Source organism: Phalaenopsis equestris, unplaced genomic scaffold, assembly GCF_001263595.1.
Source record: "Phalaenopsis equestris unplaced genomic scaffold, ASM126359v1 Scaffold001294, whole genome shotgun sequence".
NCBI lineage: Eukaryota > Viridiplantae > Streptophyta > Magnoliopsida > Asparagales > Orchidaceae > Phalaenopsis > Phalaenopsis equestris.
In genome coordinates, this window is record NW_018165733.1 from 442990 (window position 1) to 464262 (window position 21273).

At 35.3% G+C, this 21273-nt stretch overlaps 1 protein-coding gene across 5 annotated transcripts in view; it reads left to right on the plus strand.

Moving 5' to 3' along the window:
• LOC110033795 (cytosolic purine 5'-nucleotidase) overlaps positions 1 to 21273 on the plus strand; it is a 63248-nt gene that overhangs the window by 11081 nt on the left and 30894 nt on the right. For 3 of the 5 annotated variants that reach the window (XM_020737890.1, XM_020737895.1, XM_020737892.1), the window contains 7 exons: positions 5124 to 5240; positions 7284 to 7355; positions 7441 to 7488; positions 7574 to 7651; positions 7735 to 7854; positions 8292 to 8397; positions 16224 to 16390. In XM_020737890.1, the coding sequence (XP_020593549.1) occupies positions 5124 to 5240; positions 7284 to 7355; positions 7441 to 7488; positions 7574 to 7651; positions 7735 to 7854; positions 8292 to 8397; positions 16224 to 16390 (708 nt within the window). The remainder of the gene's footprint in view (positions 1 to 5123; positions 5241 to 7283; positions 7356 to 7440; positions 7489 to 7573; positions 7652 to 7734; positions 7855 to 8291; positions 8398 to 16223; positions 16391 to 21273) is intronic. The other 2 variants (XM_020737893.1, XM_020737894.1) reach the window with 2 other exon arrangements.

Genomic DNA, 21273 nt, shown 5'->3' on the forward strand with positions numbered 1-21273 from the left:
GCAGTTAGTATGGTTCAATATCAAAATTCTTTTCCATATATGTGCGCGACCAGCTTAACATTCCTTTGCTAGTACCATAAATGGGTGATTCTATCATAATCAAACATGCACATGAAACATACTATAAAAAAATATTAGTTTCTAATAATGAATATTTCTTTCTCATTTGCATAACCATAAATATGTTTGTACAAGATTCAATGATAACTTAAACAAAGCAGAGCAAACATGTTATTCATATAATAAAATTCAAAAGAATCATAAATCATGGATATGCAGTATTATAATAGTAACAGTAAATACATTTGGTCGAGAAAAAAATATAATATTATTATAACAAAAGAATATGAGTACTCATTTCGATGTCGATTAATTTATTATTTGATTTGCCTTAACATAAACTCTTCTAAAATTGGAAGCCGAAAATAAACATACTATAACATTTATTTATTTATTTAAATAAACTATTAAAACTTTTAAGTATTAGTTTTCATTACTTTATCTTTTGTAATCTTAAATATATGTATATATATTATTTAAAATATAAGTATAAAAATCTTATTAAATATTGTAATTAAAAATCTAAAACTCACCTTATAATCTTCAAGTCGAGCCTTTTTTAATGAGTGTGTTGTGAATAATATGAACCACATAGATTAATTGTATGTGTATACTTGATTATGATGGAGTCACCTCTTTATGGTATTAGTGGGAGAACGCTAAAGAACTTGTGCACGTAAATGAAAAAGTGTATTGATATTAAAATGCCTTAAATGATACAATTTAGATGATGCTCCTGTGACGGTTGTACAAATATAAATGATATAGACATGTTTTTGATATAGTATAACATCTTAAATATTGAAATATTTTGAGTGATCATATTCGTAAGCTAATAAATATATTATTAATGATTTTTTAAGGGCTTAAATGACATGCACATTATTTTCTCTTTGATTGTGCTACTGTAATATAAGAGTATGAGTATTCACTGACTATGATTAGCTCACTGTTATTGTAAACTAACTTATCAGGTGTAATTAAGTGAATTAAAATACGAGGGATAGAAGAGCAAGTGTTTGTAGCAGATGCGAACAACCAGTAATGAGGTAAATTTTGTACTGCTTTAATTTAATTTCTTTAGTGACTCATTCATTTATTATAATGTTAGTTATAAAAAATCAATATAAAAATTTTTAAATCCCATCGTCTGAATGTCTATACCCTTCTTAATTAATTTAAAGTCCTGGGCCGGGTCGTGACAACATGCACACAACAAATACCAATCTCATAAAAGTTTACTTATCCATCAACACAACATAGAATCTATTGCACAAATAATTATTGATAATGAAAACAAATATGATTTAATAAATATTAAGCTAAATGCGTAAATGTTCACATTTATACACAAAATCTAGATATAAATAATGATGTTTACACAAAAAATAAGAAAACAAACACTTAAAACCGTTCGTGGCGTCATCCTCCTCCCTCTCCTCTCCCTCATCCTCCTCAACCACATAACTCAGAGGCCATTTGCCATGGCGATGTATAATATGCTCTGGCTGTCAGGTTAAAGTGTCCTCCACTCTCCGCTGGTTCTTATGTAATCGAAGGATCTCGTTATTCATAGCAGTGATGTGCCGGGCAAGTTTCACATGCTCTGATAATAATGACCATAAACCACCTTGGAGAGCACTTGAGTGCTCGAACTTAAATGCAATTCCCTTCACACTTGGTTGTACACCCTCCGCTTCTTATTTTCCATTACCAGCCTCCATATCTTAAAGTCAGACTGTGCGGTGGTAGACTGACTATCGCTGCAGCTGGCTTCTGTCGGGATTTGGCTCTTCCTCTACCCCTGCATGATAATTAGAATCAATGATTAATTACCATTTTATATTAATAGTGCAACTAAATATTGAAAATCTTCTTTTTTCTACTTGCATTAACACTTTGAGAGAGGTTGGAGACCCACTATTGCGTCCCTGATTACTAATGCGTCCGGACATGTAATTCTGTAGTGGTGGGTGTCCAGCCAAGCTCTTGAACCTGTGGACATGATAAAATAGTTAGTACCACAAAATTGTATTTTTGAATTGTTGAGTATTCAACAAATCGGGGCTTTGTTATGGTGAAATGGTGGGAGAGCAAAGTGCTTGAGGGAGAAACTATCGAGAGTGTTGATGGAGAGGAGTTGGCTGAGGTGGGTATGAACAACACGGTGGATTTAACTAAACTAATGAGCCTCACAAGCTTCTCTCCTTTTTTACAACCTGCTTGCTTTTTTATTACCTTCTTTCCTAAGGCTTTGATTTGACTTCCTTGCTATTGTTAGGGGTGTCAAATTATATTTGTGGGTTGGGTTCGAGTCAATATGAAATTAAATGACCTAAAAATGCTTGTCTCGAACTTGAGCTGAATTTTAGATGGGTCAGTAAGTCCAAACCAATTATGACTCGTCTTTAACTTGCCAGCCCGAACTGGCCTGCATATCCCATTTATCATAAGGCATAACATAGCAACTATTTGGGTAGATTTCAAGTCAATTTCAATTAATATTCGATCAATTTCATCAAGTTTTGGGTCAACTTTGGGTTGGCCCGTCCAATTGAATTCGAAAAATTAAATGGATTATGATTCTTAACCCGAACCAGACATAAAAATTGTTAAGGTGAACCCGAACCCAAATTTTTTGGTTGAGTTCAGGTCGTGTTGACATGTTGGGTCAAATTTGGATAGCCCTAATTACTGTGCCATGAATGTTTTTCATAGTTAAAGTTGTATAGCAAAAGACCTCGATGAAAAAATTCAAGCTGATTATATAGCAGTAGAAATCAAATGTGCACAATTCTTAGTCCCATCTAGTTTTAGGATAAATGATGACTTGATTAAGGCAACAAGTAGAAACATCGTACTCATCTTATGGACAAGTTCGACCAGTAAGTGTTGAACGACTACTGATTAACTCTAGTGGTGAAAAACTACTTTAACAACTCGACCAGTGGTGACAACTATTTGTCAACTAGGTAAGTGCCGAACATATAGTCATCAATATGACATATGTTTTACTTTCTTTTACAATTTCATTCTATCAAGCTACAGATCATGCTACACAACTCTTATATTTTACTTTCTTGTACAAAGCATAAATGTAGCCATTTTGTACTGTGATGAATACCAAACCTAACTTATAAATTAGGGGTTAAGATTAAAAATTTAGGGTACAAAATATGAGGCATATAACTTGTGTACTTTACCCTATCAATCTATAAGATCCCATAAAAAAAAAAATCTATCAAATCCCATAACATCTCTTTTAATAGCTCTTTTTATCACACAATATATTTTTTCTTCCTATTTATTTCTTGTAGAAGTATGTTTGTCTATTTGGTGTAAATTCACAAACAAATTTTGATTGAACAAAAGCAAGGGTGGAAGGTGAAGAACAATAAGAGTTTGGGATCTTGTGTTTGAATGGAAGTGGGTGTAGGAAAGAAAGTGGTAGTGAGAGGGCAAGGCAAGGATGAGGGAGCTAGTGGGGGTGAGATGCGAGTTGGATATGGAGGTAGAGTAGTTTGTGTGAGGGTCAGTTTGGGGCATTTGACTTTTGAGAGTTGGGAATGAGTAGAAAAAGATGAGGCTAATTTTTTTCTATTTTATTTAATATTATAGCATGTGTTTATTTATTTTGGGTGTTATTTTGGTGATGGGATAGGGCAATGGGCCGATAGGATGGGTATTTGGCACTATTACACGATATGGGGGAAAGGGGAGAAGGGATTCCGTGGGATTGCATACTTCTTTTGTTTCAAACGATTTGATCTTTTCACGATTATGTTTTTCTAATAATTAATAGCTATTTAAAATAAAATTATGTATTAACTTAAATTAATTAAGAATAGAAAAATTTTCTTGTTTTATTTTCTTGAAAATAAATGCTTGATATAAAATTAGAATTATAACAGTAATTTAAATTTTAATTTTAAGCTTTTAAGTATTTAAAATATGATATACATGGTTAATAATATAGATAATGGTGATTATAATCTTATATTTGTTTAAATTTATTTTAATTTATAATAGTAATGATAGATTTTCCCTCACAATATTGTCTCTTGAGCTCATCAAAATTTATCTTAGCACCTTGTGTATTGATTTTGTTTTTTCTGCATAAAATTTTATTATTTGTACGTTTTGATTCTATGCTCATCACCTCAGTCACGAGCAAATTTTTGACTATTTCTTGTAGGCATTGTGAGTGATTATCCTAGATTTTTAGATTTTTGGACATATCGACATAGTCCGTTTTGTGCAACGGAAGATGACTTTGCATGTTCATGCATTGTCGTATTCTCAGGCTGTCATTTTTGCATATTTGCTCAGTCAATCGCGAGAGTTTTCTTTGGGTAGTTTTAGCATTCTAGATGTGTTGACACTGCTCGTTTTGCGCAATGAGTGATATTTTAATGATTTCATTACAATTGAGGATCCCACATAACTATGTTAATTTGTTGTCATTCTAGTGGCATTCCACAATAGTTTCATGACTAGAAATCAAAATTGTGTGAACAAAACGTGCCTTTTCACAGGCTATTCAAGCTCCACTCTGAACTCAAAATTGATTTCGAGGCCTTTTTAGGTCTGAACTAGATATATTTTATGTAATAGTGATGCTTGGAAATCATATTACATAAGAATCAATTTTGATTTGAATTAGAAATAATGACTTAAAGAGTCAAAGTTCTGTTTTGCTTAAAGAAGGAACTCAACTTCTGTATTTTGAATTCAATTAAACTCACTCAAACTCAACTTATTATTACCTTCGGCCACAAAGTTTAATATATCCCAGGTTAGTAAACTGTTGATTTTGATAGAAGAAATTAGATTTTGGTGAACGAAGAATAATAACGTTTTCCGATTTCTAAGATTACAATTAGGGAGATTCTTTGAACCCTTCACGCATCATTTGAACGAAACTTGGTAGGTTTTGCGACTGACTATAAGTCGATGTTCCTCTAGGTATCATCATCTAATTTTTAATATTTTTGTGAGCATATTTGAGTCTTCTTTCATGAAATTTCTATGAAATGCTAACAGCTTCGCTAACATCTTTGCAGGCATGGGAAGGGCGTGCATACGACTATGGTATGGCCAATCTTGAAAGTATGGGATTCCCGGTAGATGATCTTAAATTTGATCCTAACTTGGTATGTTTGAAAGGGCATGTTAAAGAGGTTGTTAGTAGCTTTTGCATTCAATGCTTCATTTTAGTTTTTTGGTTTTAAATGGCTTGTTTGGGTCGTTTTTGTTTTGTTTTCTTTTACTTTAATTTTAAAACATATTTTTTAGCTCATTTTATGGATGTTTTTACTTTTTTTTTAATATAAAAATAGTTTGTGTTTAAAAACACAAAAAATATTTAAAAGTTGGTTTGAGTGTTTTTAAAATAACTAAACATATTTTATAATATACCAAATATGTTTTATTTCAAGTAAAGACATAAATAAAATAAAATCAAAAGTATTCCCAAACAGAAAATAGTTTGTGTTTAAAAACACAAAAAATATTTAAAAGTTGGTTTGAGTGTTTTCAAAATAACTAAACATATTTTATAATATACCAAATATGTTTTATTTCAAGTAAAGACATAAATAAAATAAAATCAAAAGTATTCCCAAACAACCAATACGTTTAAACAATTTCTTCGACCTTGGTTGCACAACTCGGGATGTGTCTAACTAGAATAGTTGGAATAAGCTTAAGATGGTGATGATGACTAACTTCTTCTGTCATTGTCGTACAAAAAGCTAATAAAGAATTGTGCAACTTCGATAGCCACTTTTATGAAATTGGTCCCCATAAGTTGTTCCCCTAAGGCCCCATTTGGGATCACTTTTGTTTTCTATTTTTATTTTATTTTGTTTATTTTTTATTTTAATTATACCACGTTTTGTTATTGTGGTTATTGTTAAGAACTCTCAAAAATACATGAACAAAATATCTCTTAGGTATTTTGAGTGTTTTTAAAAATAAGATGGTTTGTTTAAAAGAAAAAATAAAATCATATAAAAATTATATTTACCATACATGTTTTCAAAAACTAAAGTTAAAGCAAAAACAAATATAGAAAATAAAATGATGCCAAATAAGCCCTAATATATTCATACCGTTTTATGTAGGTTATTAGAGGTCTTGTTATCGACAAGGAAAGAGGTAACTTGGTCAAGCCTGACAGATTCGGTTACGTTAAAAGGGCTATGCATGGTACCAAGATGTTATCTACTAGATCTGTAAGGTGTGCCAATGTTACAGAGTCTCTAGTTCTGAACTTCTTGAGCATTTCTCGTGTTACCCTTAGAGCCAATATTATTTTATGGTAATACTTCTCGTGTTGGCCTATTCAAATTTTGAATAGCTATTGTTTTCAAAATAATGTTGGCATTTCTCGTGCATGGCCTTGAGCCCCTCTTTCATATTATCTTTCTATCTATCCATTCATCGATTGGCAGACACACATGTAGGCACACACTCCCGCGCTCGCACACACGCACAAACCTAAAACAAACAAAACGAAAATTGGTAGACTGTCAAACCAGTAGAGGGCATGGTCCATAAAAAAATTTAATAGATGATTGGGTCACTCAGCTAGAATATTATACTTCATTACGCTGTTGTTAGGTTGAGCTGTATTCAAAATACATATATTATTGTATACATACATTTAAGCTTAAATGATATTCATGTACAAGCTTTTACTACATTCATACATCCACATGTACATATTGACATGCTAATTGATGCGCATATTGTCCATGTTTGTTAGGATACATTGTTGCACTTTGCAATGTGATGGATAAATAGAACTGCATCCATGCTTTTATGGATACGTGGGTACGTATGCATATGTGTTGGTGCAAGCTCATTTACACATCCACACATGTGTGCGTGCATGTGTCATAAAGTTTAACAAAGCTTTGATTGAAATTTCTTTTGTATCCGTTAGAAATATGCAAAAAGAAAATGGGTATATGATGCATATAAATTTTATGGGATCCATCATTGGGTTTTGCAATGTTTTTCCTTGTACGCATAAAAAAAGTTATGCTACCCTTCATCAAATAACCATTGAAGCTTCAAATGTCATGATAAACATCATTTTTAATGTAACAACTGGTCATCTATGTTGCTTAAACAAAAGCTCTAGTCCATTGGTCTGAGTTAGTAGTCGACACTCTCTTGTTACAATTGATAGCTAATCATTTGGTCCTCTGCTCCAGATGGTTGACAGGTTAGATGAAGGAACCATGCCTGCAATACTTGGACCACTTGATTATAAGGGGCTTTTTAAGGCAACCTGCTGCAGCTTAATAAAAAAATGTGGTGTTTTTTGGTTATTTTATGTTAACACTAATCTTTCATCCTTTCTTTTTGCAGGCAGTTTCTAAAGCTTTGTTCAGAGCACACGTAGAAGGCCAGCTTAAGGTAATTCTAAAAAAAAAAAATAAATAAATAAAAAAAACCATGCAACTTAATTTTTTCATTAGGGAATCATCTTAAATTTGTTCAGAGGGAGATAATGGCTGAGCCAGAGAGATTTGTTGAACCAGATCATGAAATTCCATTGGCACTTTTAGATCAAAAGGAGGCTTGTATCTGCCTTTTTCGCTCAATTTCTTTTCAAATTATTTTTTTTCCTTTTTAGTTTCTAAATGATTTTTTCTGTTGTAGGCTGGAAAAAAGTTGCTGCTAATCACAAACTCTGATTACCATTACACAAACAAAATGATGCACTATGCATTCAATAGGTTTCTCCCTAATGACATGGGATGGCGAGATCTGTTTGATATGGTTAGAGAATTTTTTGGTCTTTTGATAAATTGATTTTTAAGTTGTCTCATGGTACTCTTTTGGCATGTGCTTATTGATAAATGAGGAATTTTGCTGGGTAAAATTGCATATTAATGCCTCGTCAAAATTTTTTCTTCGGGTTAATGGTTTGTAGTCTTAGATGGTTTGGTCACATTAAACGTCGACCATCTGATGATCCGATTAGGAGAGTAGATGTTTTAGATTTGATTTGTGTTAAGAAAGGCAAAGGTAGACCTAGGAAGACTTGGGCTTATTGTATATAAAATGATCTTAATTTACTAGAACTAAATGAAAACATGACACTAAATAGGACTCAATGGAGAAAAAGGATTCATGTAGCCGACCCCACGTAGTGGGATTAAGGCTTTGTTGTTGTTGTTGTTGTTGTGGGTTAATGGTTTGTGGAAATATTGCAGGTTATAGTCTCTGCCAGGAAACCTGAATTTTTCCAGATGTCACACCCCTTATATGAAGTTGTCACTGCTGATGGATTAATGCGTCCATGTTTCAAGGCACATTCAGGTAATTTATGTCGGATTTATTCAACTTAAGTTTTTATTCAAGCCATGTCATTTTACACTATATTGAACCAATGCAACTATATACTTTTCATCAAATTCAGTTGACCGATAGATTCCTTTTATCTATAAAAACTTCATTTCTTGCAGTTCCATTTCATCATATGGAATGCCTGTAGTATGGGCGCCTTATCTTTGTATCTTTTCAAGGCCTTCCTTAGTTGTTCTTATGATTATGATTTTCTTACAAATCTTACTTCATGTGCTGATACTTGAGACACTTTTTTGGAGTTGCAAAGAGCCATTTCCTTTCTGACTTTTATCCAAGGATGCACATTTATAAAAAACTTCGTTAAATTAATTTTTTTAGACAATCAAAAAAACTTTGTCAAATTAATTTTTTTCTCACAGAATCACGTTTTGATGCTGGTAGCAGCCTCAGTGGTTGATTTATCATCTTTAAAGAAGATTTATACACAAAACTACAAAAAAAAAAGAAAAAGAAACATATAATTGGAATAAGAAGCACAAAAATAATCCCTTATGATCCCGACATTTGATCTATCTAGGAATTGTAGATTGATGCCATGGGAGGAGTCCTTGTGCTTTCTGTCCCTTTTGTATATGAATCCTATAGGAGAAGTATTTCCTTGTTAGCAAAAAATACATGACCTCTAATTTTCTTTATCTAGCACTCCATCCCGCCCTTCTTGATTTGATGGTCATTCAATAGATTGAGATAAGGGCAGTGAAGAAAAATATGAATATCCTATTTAGACTGATAGATGTTGACATTCCCACATGGAGTTTTGGGTTTTGGTGTGGGAGGGGTGGGAAGTGGGAATTTAGTCTCGTAAGCAAATTCCAGTACAGGATTTTTCCCGCCTCACAAGGCTGACCAGCTGTATGGTGCCCTAATTTAAATTATTTTGAATTAGAGTTAGGGTTTTAATTTATAGCTTAGTATAAGTATGTTGCTTAGAACTGAAGAAAAATATTTTGCTTGTGTTCATGCATTTAGAGATTGTGTATTTGATTATTATGCTCTAAGGAGTGTTGTTTTCTCTACTATTTACAAGTGTTGTGCGTGTAGCTTGTTTAAGAATAGGTGGTGGATTTCCCAAGGTAGCTATGCCCCCACCGAAACCATCGTTTCTTTGTTCTCCCTTATGTTTGCCGCTCAGATATCTTCCAAACTTCCTTAATTTCCTTACTAATTCTGTTGGTCTTGCATATTCTCTCATTTGATGTCCACAATTATCTTCTTGTTAAATCTGATCCTTCTTCTGGGATCCTAGAACAGAGCCCAGCATATCCTTTTGCCCATAACCACCATAACTACCCTTTTCAAATTCAAAATTTTCTCCCCTCATTTTTAAATTTTCCCTCCACTTCTTCTTAACTTTTCCCTCCAAAACTTTCCCCACTTAAACTCTCATCCCACCGAAAGCCCCCACTCTCTTCATCTTCCGTCATCCTCTCCAAACCGAGCTCCTCATCTCTTCTCATTCTCTTTCTCTCGCTCTTGCCCGAAATCATTCCTTCCCTAATCTCTATCCCCTCATCCAACCAAACCTTTATTTTCCTCTACCTTTCCTTTCTAGTCGAGACTCTGTACACCAAGGAAGGCTCATCCAAGTAAACAACCAAGGCAACATTCCAAGCAAAGGTTTAAATTTTTTATCTTTCATAATTTTAAAATGTTTTGTGTGATATAGATTGTAGACATTTGGTGAAGCACTTCCTCCCTTCTCTTTTCTCTCATGACTGAGCCTTTTCTCCTTCTCTCCTACCCGAAAATTTAAGTCACCTTGCCTTCTTCTCTCTCTTCCCTCGCTCTATCCGAGGACTCATGGCAAATAAAAGGGAAATGTATTATAGGAATATTTCATGCAATATGAATACCATGTAGTTTGTGCATATGTTTCATGCTAAGGAATATTCACGTGTTTATGTGTCATGCAAATTCATGCGGTTTAGGCTTATCTTTCATGCAAATCTATGTGGTTGTTTTTCTCCTGCAAATACATATGTGGTTGTGTATCTCTCATGCAAATCTATGTGGCTTATGATTACCTTTCATTCAAATCCATGAGGCAGTTTGTCTCATGCAAATTTTTATGCGATTGTATATCTTTCATGCAAATGTATTTGGCTTTGGTTTACCTTTCATGTAAATCTATGTGGCTTAGGTTTACCTTCCATGCAAATCATGTGGTAGTTTATTCCATGCAAAATATTTAGGTGGCGTTTGTTTCATGTAAATCTTTATGTGGCTTTATGTTTATGAATATCTATCCATGCTTAGGTTTATTTTTTCATGCCAAACATTCTTGCTTGGGTTGATGCCTTTCATGTCAAATATCCATGCTGGGGTTTATGTCTTCCATGCCAAACATCCATGCATGTAAACTTCCATGCTTTGGTTTATATTCATGCAAGTGAGTTAGTTATGGCTCTGTGGATTTAGTAAAAACATGCTTATAATAATGTATTGTGCTTATATGCTTGGAAATGAAGACCTTCATGTGTTTGGTTTTCAGAGAGCGATTTTAAAAGCTTAAAAAATCTAGTGACGTTAGCTTATGCATTTGGAGAAAGGAAAGTCTGTAGGATCTGATGATATCTCAATTGAAGTGTGGAAATATTTAGGAGATTTGGGAGTTTCTTGGCTAACTAAACTCTTTAATATTATTTTGAAAACTAAAAAGATGCCAGAGGAGTGGAGGAAAAGTATTTTGGTTCTTATTTTTAAGAATAAAGGGGATGCATAAGAGTGTGCAAATTATAGAGGAATTAAGTTGATGTGTCATACTTTAAAATATGGGAGAGGGTAATTGAATATAGACTAACATGTAATACAAAGATTTCTCATAATCAATTTGGATTTATGCCCAACAGGTCTGCTATGGAAGCTATACATTTATTGAGAGGTTTGGTGGAGAACTTCAGAGATAATAAGGAGGATCTACATTTGATTTTTATTGATTTAGAAAATGCCTATGATAAGGTTCCAAGATATCCTTTGGAGAGTTTTTGAGAAGAAAGGTGTTGATATGACTTATATTCAAGTCATTAAAGATATGCATACTAGAGCTACTACTTGTGTTCTAACAGAAGGAGGATTGACTAAATAGTTTTCTATTTTTGTTGGATTATATGAGGGATTGGCTTTAAACCTATATCTTTTTGCTTTAGTTATCAATGGTCTTACTTGACATTTATAGGAGGATGTACCTTGTTGCATGCTATTTGCTGATGATATCCTTCTTGTGGATAAGACGAGAAAAAAAGCCCAAGAAAAACTTGAATTATGGAGGTCTATGGAGGTCTACATTGGAGTCTAAAAGTCTAAAGGCCTACGTTTAAGTAGAACTAAAACTGAATACATTGAATGTAATTCTAGTAGTAGTAGCCCTAGTGACAGAGTGTAACTTGGTTGATCAAATTATTAAAAGGTGTGAACAATTTAGATGTTGAAAGCGATGGTGATATAGATGGGGATGTTCTATGTCTCACCATGCGATATTTTTAAGCATCGGGCCTTTTGTGTGATAGAAAAGTACCATTTTGATTGAGAAAATTTTATAAGATGGTGGTGAGACCTGTAATGCTCTATGACTCAATGCTCTATCAATGCTCTATGGTGCAAAATGTTGGTCTTTAAAAGAGAAGCATAATACTAAGTTAAGTGTTGCCAAGATGAGAATGATTAAGTGGATGAGTGGCTTTACACCTAGAGACCAAATGCGATATGAATATATCCGTGATAGGGTTTGTGCAGCACCAGTGACGGACAAAAGTTAGAGAAAGTCATCTTAGATGGTTTGGTCACATTAAACATCGATCATCTGATGATCTGATTAGGAGACTAGATGTTTTAGATTCAACTTATGTTAAGAAATGCAGAGACAGACCTAGGAAGACTTGGGCTTATTGTATAAAAAATGATCTTAATTTGTTAGAATTAACTTAAAAAATGACACTAAAAATAGGATGCAATGGAGAAAAAGGATTCATGTAGCCGACCCCACTTAGTGGGATTAAGGTTATATTGTTGTTGTTGTCTTATCCACCATAATGAAGGGTTACACTTGTTACTTTTGCATTTGAGGGAGAACATGATAGATAGTGGCAAGGATAGTGCATAAGAAGTTTGGAAGTAGACTAGGCATTTGGTGGAGTGGGAGGAGTTTGTGGCAACCTTTAGAGACTGGTTCGTACTACTGTCAGTAGGAGACAAATATATGATAGGTTTATCAGGTTGGTGCTGGGTGATTGTGTCCTTGACTTTGGTGGAGGTTGGGAATCACCTATACCTTTAGTAGAGTTTGCCTTTAATAACAATTATCAGACTAGTATTGGGATGACTCCATATGAAGCCCTGTATGGAAGGAAGTATAGGACACTTCTATGTTGGGCTCAAACAGGTGAAAGAAAGATTATTGGAGCTGATTTAGTTGATGATGCTATTGAGAAGATTAGACCGATTAAAGACAGATTGAGGGCAGTGTAGTAGACACAGAAAATATTACAATGTCAAGCACATATCTGTTGAGGTTGAAGTTGAGAGTTTATTTTCATCAATGACATACCATTTAAAGGTGTGCAACGTTTTGGGAGGGCTGCAAAATTGCGCCCCAGATTTGTCGGTCTATTTGGGATTGAGAAGATGATTGGGAAGGTGACTTACAGATTGGCTTTACCAGCTCATATGCAGAGAGTGTATAATATGTTTTACATTTCTTCATTGAGAAAGTATATTATAGATGAAAACAGTTGGGTGATAGCAGACTTAGTTGATATTAAACCTGATCTGACCTATGTTGACGAGTCTGAAAGAATTCTGGGTTATGATGAGAAGAAGATGCGGAGCAGAGAAATACTTTTATTAAAGATTTTATGGAAGCATGGATCAGAAGGATGCCACCTAGGAGAAAGTTTCTAAGATGCAAGAAAGATATCCACAAGTTGTTTGAGTTATGTTCACTTAAATTTCGAGGATGCAATTTTTATAAGAAGGAGAGATTGTAATGTTTAAAATTTCAATAAAGGAATAAAAAAATAAAAATAAAAAAAAGGGGCCAACAGTTAGAAAAGTCGCATCCCATCGTAATAAACATTACCTAATTCTTCCACACTTCCTCTCATTCGAAACATAAGAGCAAACGAGAAGGAGAGCAGAAAGATTGAGAAAGAAGGTTGTGCCCTAGGTAAGTAAGGAAGAAGTAGCAGGTGCTGTGTCAACCCGTGCGAGAGAAGAGAAGGAAGGAGAGGAAAGAGGTGGCATCAAAAGCTTACTTGGACGGAGCCTCGATCGTGGAAGAAGGAAGACGAAGGAGGAAGAAGGAAAAATTTGTTGTTGATATCATGTAGTGTCGCGTCGTGTGCTGAGGAAGCCACGATAGAGACGAGTAAAGGAATCGTTGCGAGGCTGTCGTTCGTGCAAAGGAATCGTTGCGGGTCGAGTCATGATCGAGGAGGCAAGGAAAAGGGAGCTTGAGCTTGCGTGGTCGCAGAGGCTGAAAGCAGGAATAAGTTGATGAGCGGACCTTCGAGTGTGAGTTAGGGTAGACAACTAAAGGATTTAAAGGTAAAGGTAATGATTTAAGTTTAATTAAGTTAATATAATCTTAAAACTTATGTGTGTGCATGTTATTGATGCAAGATTTTATTAAATCATGATTGAAGTTATTAAAATTCTGAGGAGTAACACAAACTTTTATGCAAAGGAAAAGGAAGATTGTCAAGCACCCAAAAGATTTTAAGGTATTTATTAAATTAGTTAATAAATCTATCATTTTTGTGTGAAGGTATATTTAATTAATCAATGCAAAGTTTTTTTGAAACAAAGTTCTAAATATAGAGATTTCAGCTTTGAAGGAGAGGTTTATGAAGCAAACAAGTATGGGGAAGAGATCGACTTCAAAGCCTGTAAGGTAAATGTTAAACCTAATATTACTAATGAAATTAATAACGTAATTAGTTAAATTAATTATTTTTATTAAATTTATTTACATTGGGACGTGTGAAGAATTGAATATATCTTTAGGATTTGAGGATGATAAAGAAGCCTAAAGCTAAAAGAGGTTCGCATCTTAATACCTCTTTTATTTTTTATAAGATTCTCTTTAGAATGTAATTCATATACATATACTCATATGCACTTTTAATTGATTTAGGTGTTAGTTAAAAGAAGTGAAGTGATAGACTAGGCATTTTCAGATGTCTCTAAGTCAAAGTGAGTAATTATTTTTTATATGCATTAAATTTAAAATTTATTAAATAAAGAATTTCTTTAATGCGTTAGACAATTATTTTATATTTGTAGCTTAAGAATGAAAAGAAATGAAAAGGAAAAGGAAAAAGAATGCTTAATGTATTTAATAGGTTGTAATTTAAATGAAATTAAATGTTTAAATCACACAGAATTCTCCCCAGATGTTATTGACAGAGGATGCAATATACCCACGCATGTTAAATGAAATGATAAAGGTGCGTCTTCGGGTACAATTTGAGGATACCTTTGGGTACATTTTTTAGGGTGTCTTCGGACATATTTTGTGGGTGCTTTCAGACACATTCTTGATGATACCTTCGGGTATGTCAGGAATCTTATGATGACTATTAAAGATGTTAAATTGGTAAATACTTAAAGTGAAACAAGAAGAGATAATTTTGAAATTTTAATGAAATGAAAAGTGTGTTCTTTTGGTCATTCATGCATTGCATATTATAACATAAGAAGTTTAATGCCTATTAGATTTTAATTATTCACTGAGTTATACTTGTGGTTGTAATTAATTTTTTTTGGGAGAAGAAAAATTATAAATTGATTTGTTTAATATGAGAGATTTGGTCTATCAGTGAAGAAGCACTGATGCTAGGTATTTTTATGATGATAGTTTTCTTTACTGTTTCCATCAGACATTGATTTACTGTTCAGTTCTTGATTGAAATGTTGTTGGTGGATGATTAAAATTTTATTGCACTTTTTAAATGTATTGGGAGTTTTAAAAATGTGGATAGTTAGTTAGATGTTAGTATTGTGCGACCGCTTTACCCGCCTTAGTTAATTCTAAACACCGGCCCGGGTCGCGACATATTTCTCATAATTACTTGATTATGTCAACTCAAGTAAATATGAATGTACAACTTTCAATGATTTTTATAGTGGGAGATTTGTTACATTGACACACACTTTTTGGTAACTCATTTTTGAAGCAATCTGATGCAGGTTATATGAAACTTGCATACAACAAAAAGGCCATTATTTTTCAGTACTTTCACCACAGCTCAAGATGAAACAGGAAGTTGGGTTTTTATTTTGCAGCAGTAAATTTTGAGCTGCTTCTATACAGCCAGGAATATGTGAGCTACCGTGAATTAGCATGACACTTGTTAGTTATCACCTGATTTTAAGCATCACACGATTATCTGACATATTGGTATTAGCAGTATTTTGGCAGACTTTCTTAGTTAATTTGTTGTCTGACCTTGAGTTCAAATTTACTGTATAAAAAATGTTAAATTGCTTTATTGTAAGATAAAAATGACATAGAATTATTGATGTCTGCTAAGTCCTTCTTTTCATAGAGCTTGGGCAGCAATACAAAGGCTACATGTTCTCAAACTTATGTATGACTAGAACATGCAAATCGCTTTATATTTTCTCCTGTTCGGTTATTAATTGAAGCATGTAGTTAAATGATCTGAAGTTGCTTGAAAAATGATGCATTAAAAAAATAACATTGATCTTAGTGTTGCAGCATCTTTTTGAAAGGTTTGTATCTTGGCGATAGCAGCATGAATAAATCTTCCTTTGAATAGCAGGAGGCTTGTATTCAGGCGGCAGTGCGCAGATTGTAGAGAAGTCCCTAGGTTTTCAAGGTGATGAGATTTTATATGTTGGTGATCACATTTTCACGGATGTAAGCCAATCCAAAGTTCATCTGCGATGGAGGACGGCATTAATATGTCGAGAGCTGGAAGACGAGGTTAGTGTATTTCTTGCTGTTGTATTTCAAAAGAATGCTATGATGTTGCTGACTGCCGTGATAATATGATTGATTTCTGCTGTAATATGATTCTTTCTGGTACTGTTAGATGGCTATATGCAAATAGTTAGTGTTGTAGATTCATATGAGTTCAAGTTACTGACACTTCATGTTGGGAGTATCGGACAAAGTCTTTTAATTATCTGGACATACAGTTCAGTTTCATTTGTGGATCATAACAGTCTTGAAAGTGGCAGCAATGTTTCAAAATCTGAGAAACTAATAAACTAATAGATCAATGTAGAAAATCTACTTCAATGAGAAACAATACTTGAGGTTTAGGGGAAAAAAAAGCTTGAGGTTTGGGTTACCAAGTTGATGTCAGACCACTGAAAGGTTTAGTAAATGCCATGGTGTAGAGGGAAATGAAATATGGCACCAGAAACTAAAATGATCTTCACCTTAAGATGCAAATGAGACTAGATAAATTCTGGAAATGTCTTAAGCTAATTGTGCAGATGTTTTGAAGAGCTTGGAGTTAAGATTAGATTGTAAAGTTGATTCAGCTAAAGACAATTACAAATTGGCCTATAACAGCTACAAGTTAGTAATGTAGATTGGAGAAGTTTTTCTATTATCATTGAATATAAGCATCACCATCTAAACTTTGAAACCAAGAATTCAGCGAAATTGAAGTAACTTACCAATGAGTGTAATTTAACCACAAACTTATGTGATGAGAAGATCTCAACGTACATAATTTAACCACAAACTTATGTTATTAACAACGACATTATTATAGTTCAAAATTCAAAATAATTGAGCTAAATAAGTAAATGTAAGAACTGAAGTGAAATATTAGGAATCACTTGCAATCCTTCATGGTAATAACAACCTTCCAATATTTGGAAGTCCTCCAAGAATAGGTACCATCTTCAATGAAGAAATATTTTACGCTAATAAAGAAGCATACGAGCAAGAATGGATGGAGATTCACAAACACTCCTTGCATGACGCTGGCCTAAGCTGGAAGTCCTCCAACTCCATAACCATCTACTGCTAGTCCCCTCCCTTCAAGCCGCCGCCATTCCTACTCCCTCCAATGCCGCCGCTACCTGCTACCAGGCCCCTTCAATCAGGTCGACACCACTCCTTACTCCTTCCAGCCTTGCCACACTTGCTTCCAACCCCCTTTCAGCACGTCGTCTGACCCCTTCTGATTCCTCCAGCATCACCACACCTCCCTCCCTTCGCTTCCAGACCTACCTCTCTCCTCTAGAGAGCCGTTTACATGTTCGTGTTGTTTTTATTCGTACTTTGAGGAGTCATGCCACTTGATCGTTTGCATGTTTGTATTGTTTTATGTTGAGGAGTCATCGTTGTAATTTTTGAATTTAATAATAAAAATTTTCATTTGGTCGTGATTTGGGTTATCTCCGCTATCTTTTAATATCAGAGCTAGCCCAACTATAGTCATATCATAAGATTTTCTAGCATCCGGACTTATACCCCTAAAATGTTTTTCCCCAACCACCACTTCCTTAGCCAAATCCTAAACATGCCACCACGGAGATACATATCGGACCCTACCCTGGATGAGATACAACCAGAGATCCATTGTCTGCAACAGAGACTGGTTGAGATGGATGGTGGGACCTAGGAGAAGGTTACACTCGATCGTGATCTGGAGAGTCGAAGGGGAGATAAGGATGAAGAGCTGAAGTTGTTCCACAGAGAAGACATCAATGATGAGGATTATCAACCACGCCACTTTAGAATTCAATATCAGAGGAGGCTGAGAGACGTGGAAGATAGGAGACTTCGACATCAAGATGAAATTATCAGAGTTGACAGAGGTATGGACTAGATGATTTTATAGACTGACTACAATCGACAAAATGAATCCTCAAATATAAGGAGGTGCCAAAGGATAAGCGGGTGAGATTAGCAACTATCAAGTTAAAAGAGCGTCTCTTTATGACAGTAAAATCTATAGAGACGAAGGAAAAGAGATGACAGTGATAAGATCACCAAGTTTGAAAAGACGAAGAAAACAATGCAGAAGAAATACCTTCCACCTCATTACCGCCAGAACATGTTTCTGAGACTATACCGCCTACAATAGCAAGACCTTTTAGTGGAGGGATTCACAATTCAATTCGACCAATTATAGATGAAATGCGAGTTGATCAAGTCGAAGGAGCACCCTTTAGCCCAATACCTCGGGGGCCTGAAGCTTGATATTAGCAATGTGTTGTAGCTGCAATTATACTGGATGCTTGGGGATGTTCAAACTCTAGAATTGAAGGTGGAAACACAACAAAAATAGAGTAGATAATAATCGTCCTTCAGGCAGCAATCTTCATTCAAGCAATCGCCTATAGCTGGCCAAAGAAAAGAAAAGCGATACATGAATCAACCGTGCTTAGTTGAATTTTCGATTGAGGATCAACTACAGAAGCAAGTATGGTGCGATGTTGTTCAGATTGACGCTTTTCACATTCTGTTGGGTAAGCCTTGGCACTTCGACTGCAAGACTCAACACACCTGCTTCAAGGATACTTACTCTTTTAAGAAGGATGGGAAACACATCATATTGTTCCCTTTTAAGGATCCCAAAGGGGGAGGCGACATAGAGGAAGCATTAGTTTCTCGGGCCACCTTCATGCAGTTAGTTCGAGATGCTCCTCATGAAGGGAAGTGAGGAGAGTAAGTTACCAACACTACTGCATTCACTACAACAGGATTTCCAGGATGGAATGACCGACAGTCTTTCAGATGGATTATTATCACTGAAGGACATTCAATACACCATAGTTCTTATGTCGGGATTAGTGTTGCCAAATCGTCCCACCTACATATTGAGACCTGTAGAGTACTAGGAGTTACAACAACAGATACAAGATCTCGTCATGAGAGTCTAGTCGTAGTATACCAGTCCGTGTGCTGTTCTTGCCTGATGGTGTCCAAGAAAAATGGGTCGTGTCGAATGTGCATCGTCAATAGGTCCATCAAAAAAATAACCATCAAATACCGATTTCCCATACCTCTCTTGGATGATCTCTTGGACAGGGAGCCATCATCTTTTCCAAGATCGACTAGTGTAGTGGGCATCACCAAATACAGATGAGGCTAGGAGACAAGTGGAAATCTGCTTTCAAGACACGAGATAGTCTATATGCGTGGATAGTTATGCCCTTCGACTTGTTGAACGTGCCCAACACTTTTATGAGGGTTTTTGTTTATTTTTCTTTTTTTATTTTAAAAGTAGTCGCCATCTTGTCGATTGTCGTATACTTCCCCCATTCGAAAAAATCTTCCTCTCGAATCAAATCAGTGATTCGAAGATGAGAGGAACCAAATAAAAAATGACATACGACAAAATGACAGACAAGAGAAAAAAATAAAATATGGAGGGTCTACATGCGATAAACCTCACAAGAATATGTTAAAAATGTTCGCCCAAACAAGATTCGAAAGAGACACCTTGAACCGACATTCGCGAAAGAAGTATTTACGTAGACTACACATAACCAGAGAGTTAGGTGTATATACTTGTTCTGGGGTCTAGAGCACTCTCAGAGGAACATATTCCTACTGGTTAATTACATATTGGGGGATACCCAATAATACTCTCGATAAAATGAGATCAGTAAAAGAAGGTTAATCCGTGTGAAAAAGTCCTGATGTTTTAAAGCTCACGCTAAGCCATCAGACAGAGAGCGAGTCTCTCACATCCCAAGTGGGTAGCAGCTCATTGACATACGAAACCCATGAAATAACTTAAATTATCTTGACGGGGATATCCCAATACGTCAAAGGACATCCGGGCCATAAGGACAGATTACAAATCGTCGTATCCCAAATGGGCGGCAGCTCATCGGCATCAGACCATCATAATGATATCGACGAAGTCAAAGGAGTGATAGGGTTGAAATGGGCTCAACAACAGGAAGGTAGAGATAACTGGTCGGGGTACCACGGATCTGTTATCCACAGTTACTAGAACCCTAGGTCTATCTAGTCGTAAATGTAATCTACCCAACACGTCCTGAGATCCCTGATCAACAATCCGTGATTTGCGTCGTCCACGGGGAACTCGATAACCCTAAGGTCATAAAAAGGAAACTCTATCCTATAACTAAAAGCTGGAGCTCCAAGAGGTGAGACCTACCTGCCGAAGTAGCGAGGATGCCTCAGTAAAGAAGAGAAAGGGAGATTCAACTACAAAGTTGGAAATGCTCTAAACAAAAGGACTTACACCCCGTCTGGGTTGGGGAGCCTTCTAACACCCTAGACACACCAGACAACCATTTATATAAAAATGTATGCTGGGCCAGTCAGGTTGGGCAAGCACGGGGGCTTCTCCCGGGACATGCATCGTAGCTGCTCTTACAGCCTTGCCAAACTAATTTCTTGCCACCTAATCATTGTCCGAGCCATGTACAACCTCTTCGCCGCAGTCCACAACTTTTAACCTTCTCCCTGTTGCCGACCAAGACTCCCCTTCCCCTTCCCCTTCCCCTTCCCGGTCGCACCCACTGCCAATTCCCAACCGCTTTCACAGGTCACCACTATGGGGATACACTTTACTTGAGTTTGTTTGTGTTTGTAGTCGTATTTCTCTTTTAAGAGTGTTTGATTGTAACCATATTTGCTTTTGAGTAATAATATTTGTTTTTCCTATTATGGTTTGGGTTAATTCCGGTATCATTTGATATCAAAGCTAACTTAATCCTAGTTTTATCCTAGGTTTTCCAAGCCTTCTCAAACACCCTCTTTGACTCCCACAAATCCTAAACCCTAAACCCTAAACAGATGGCGGAACCTACTTGGAAGATATACAACCAGAGATCCGTCGACTTCAGAAGATTCTTGTGGAG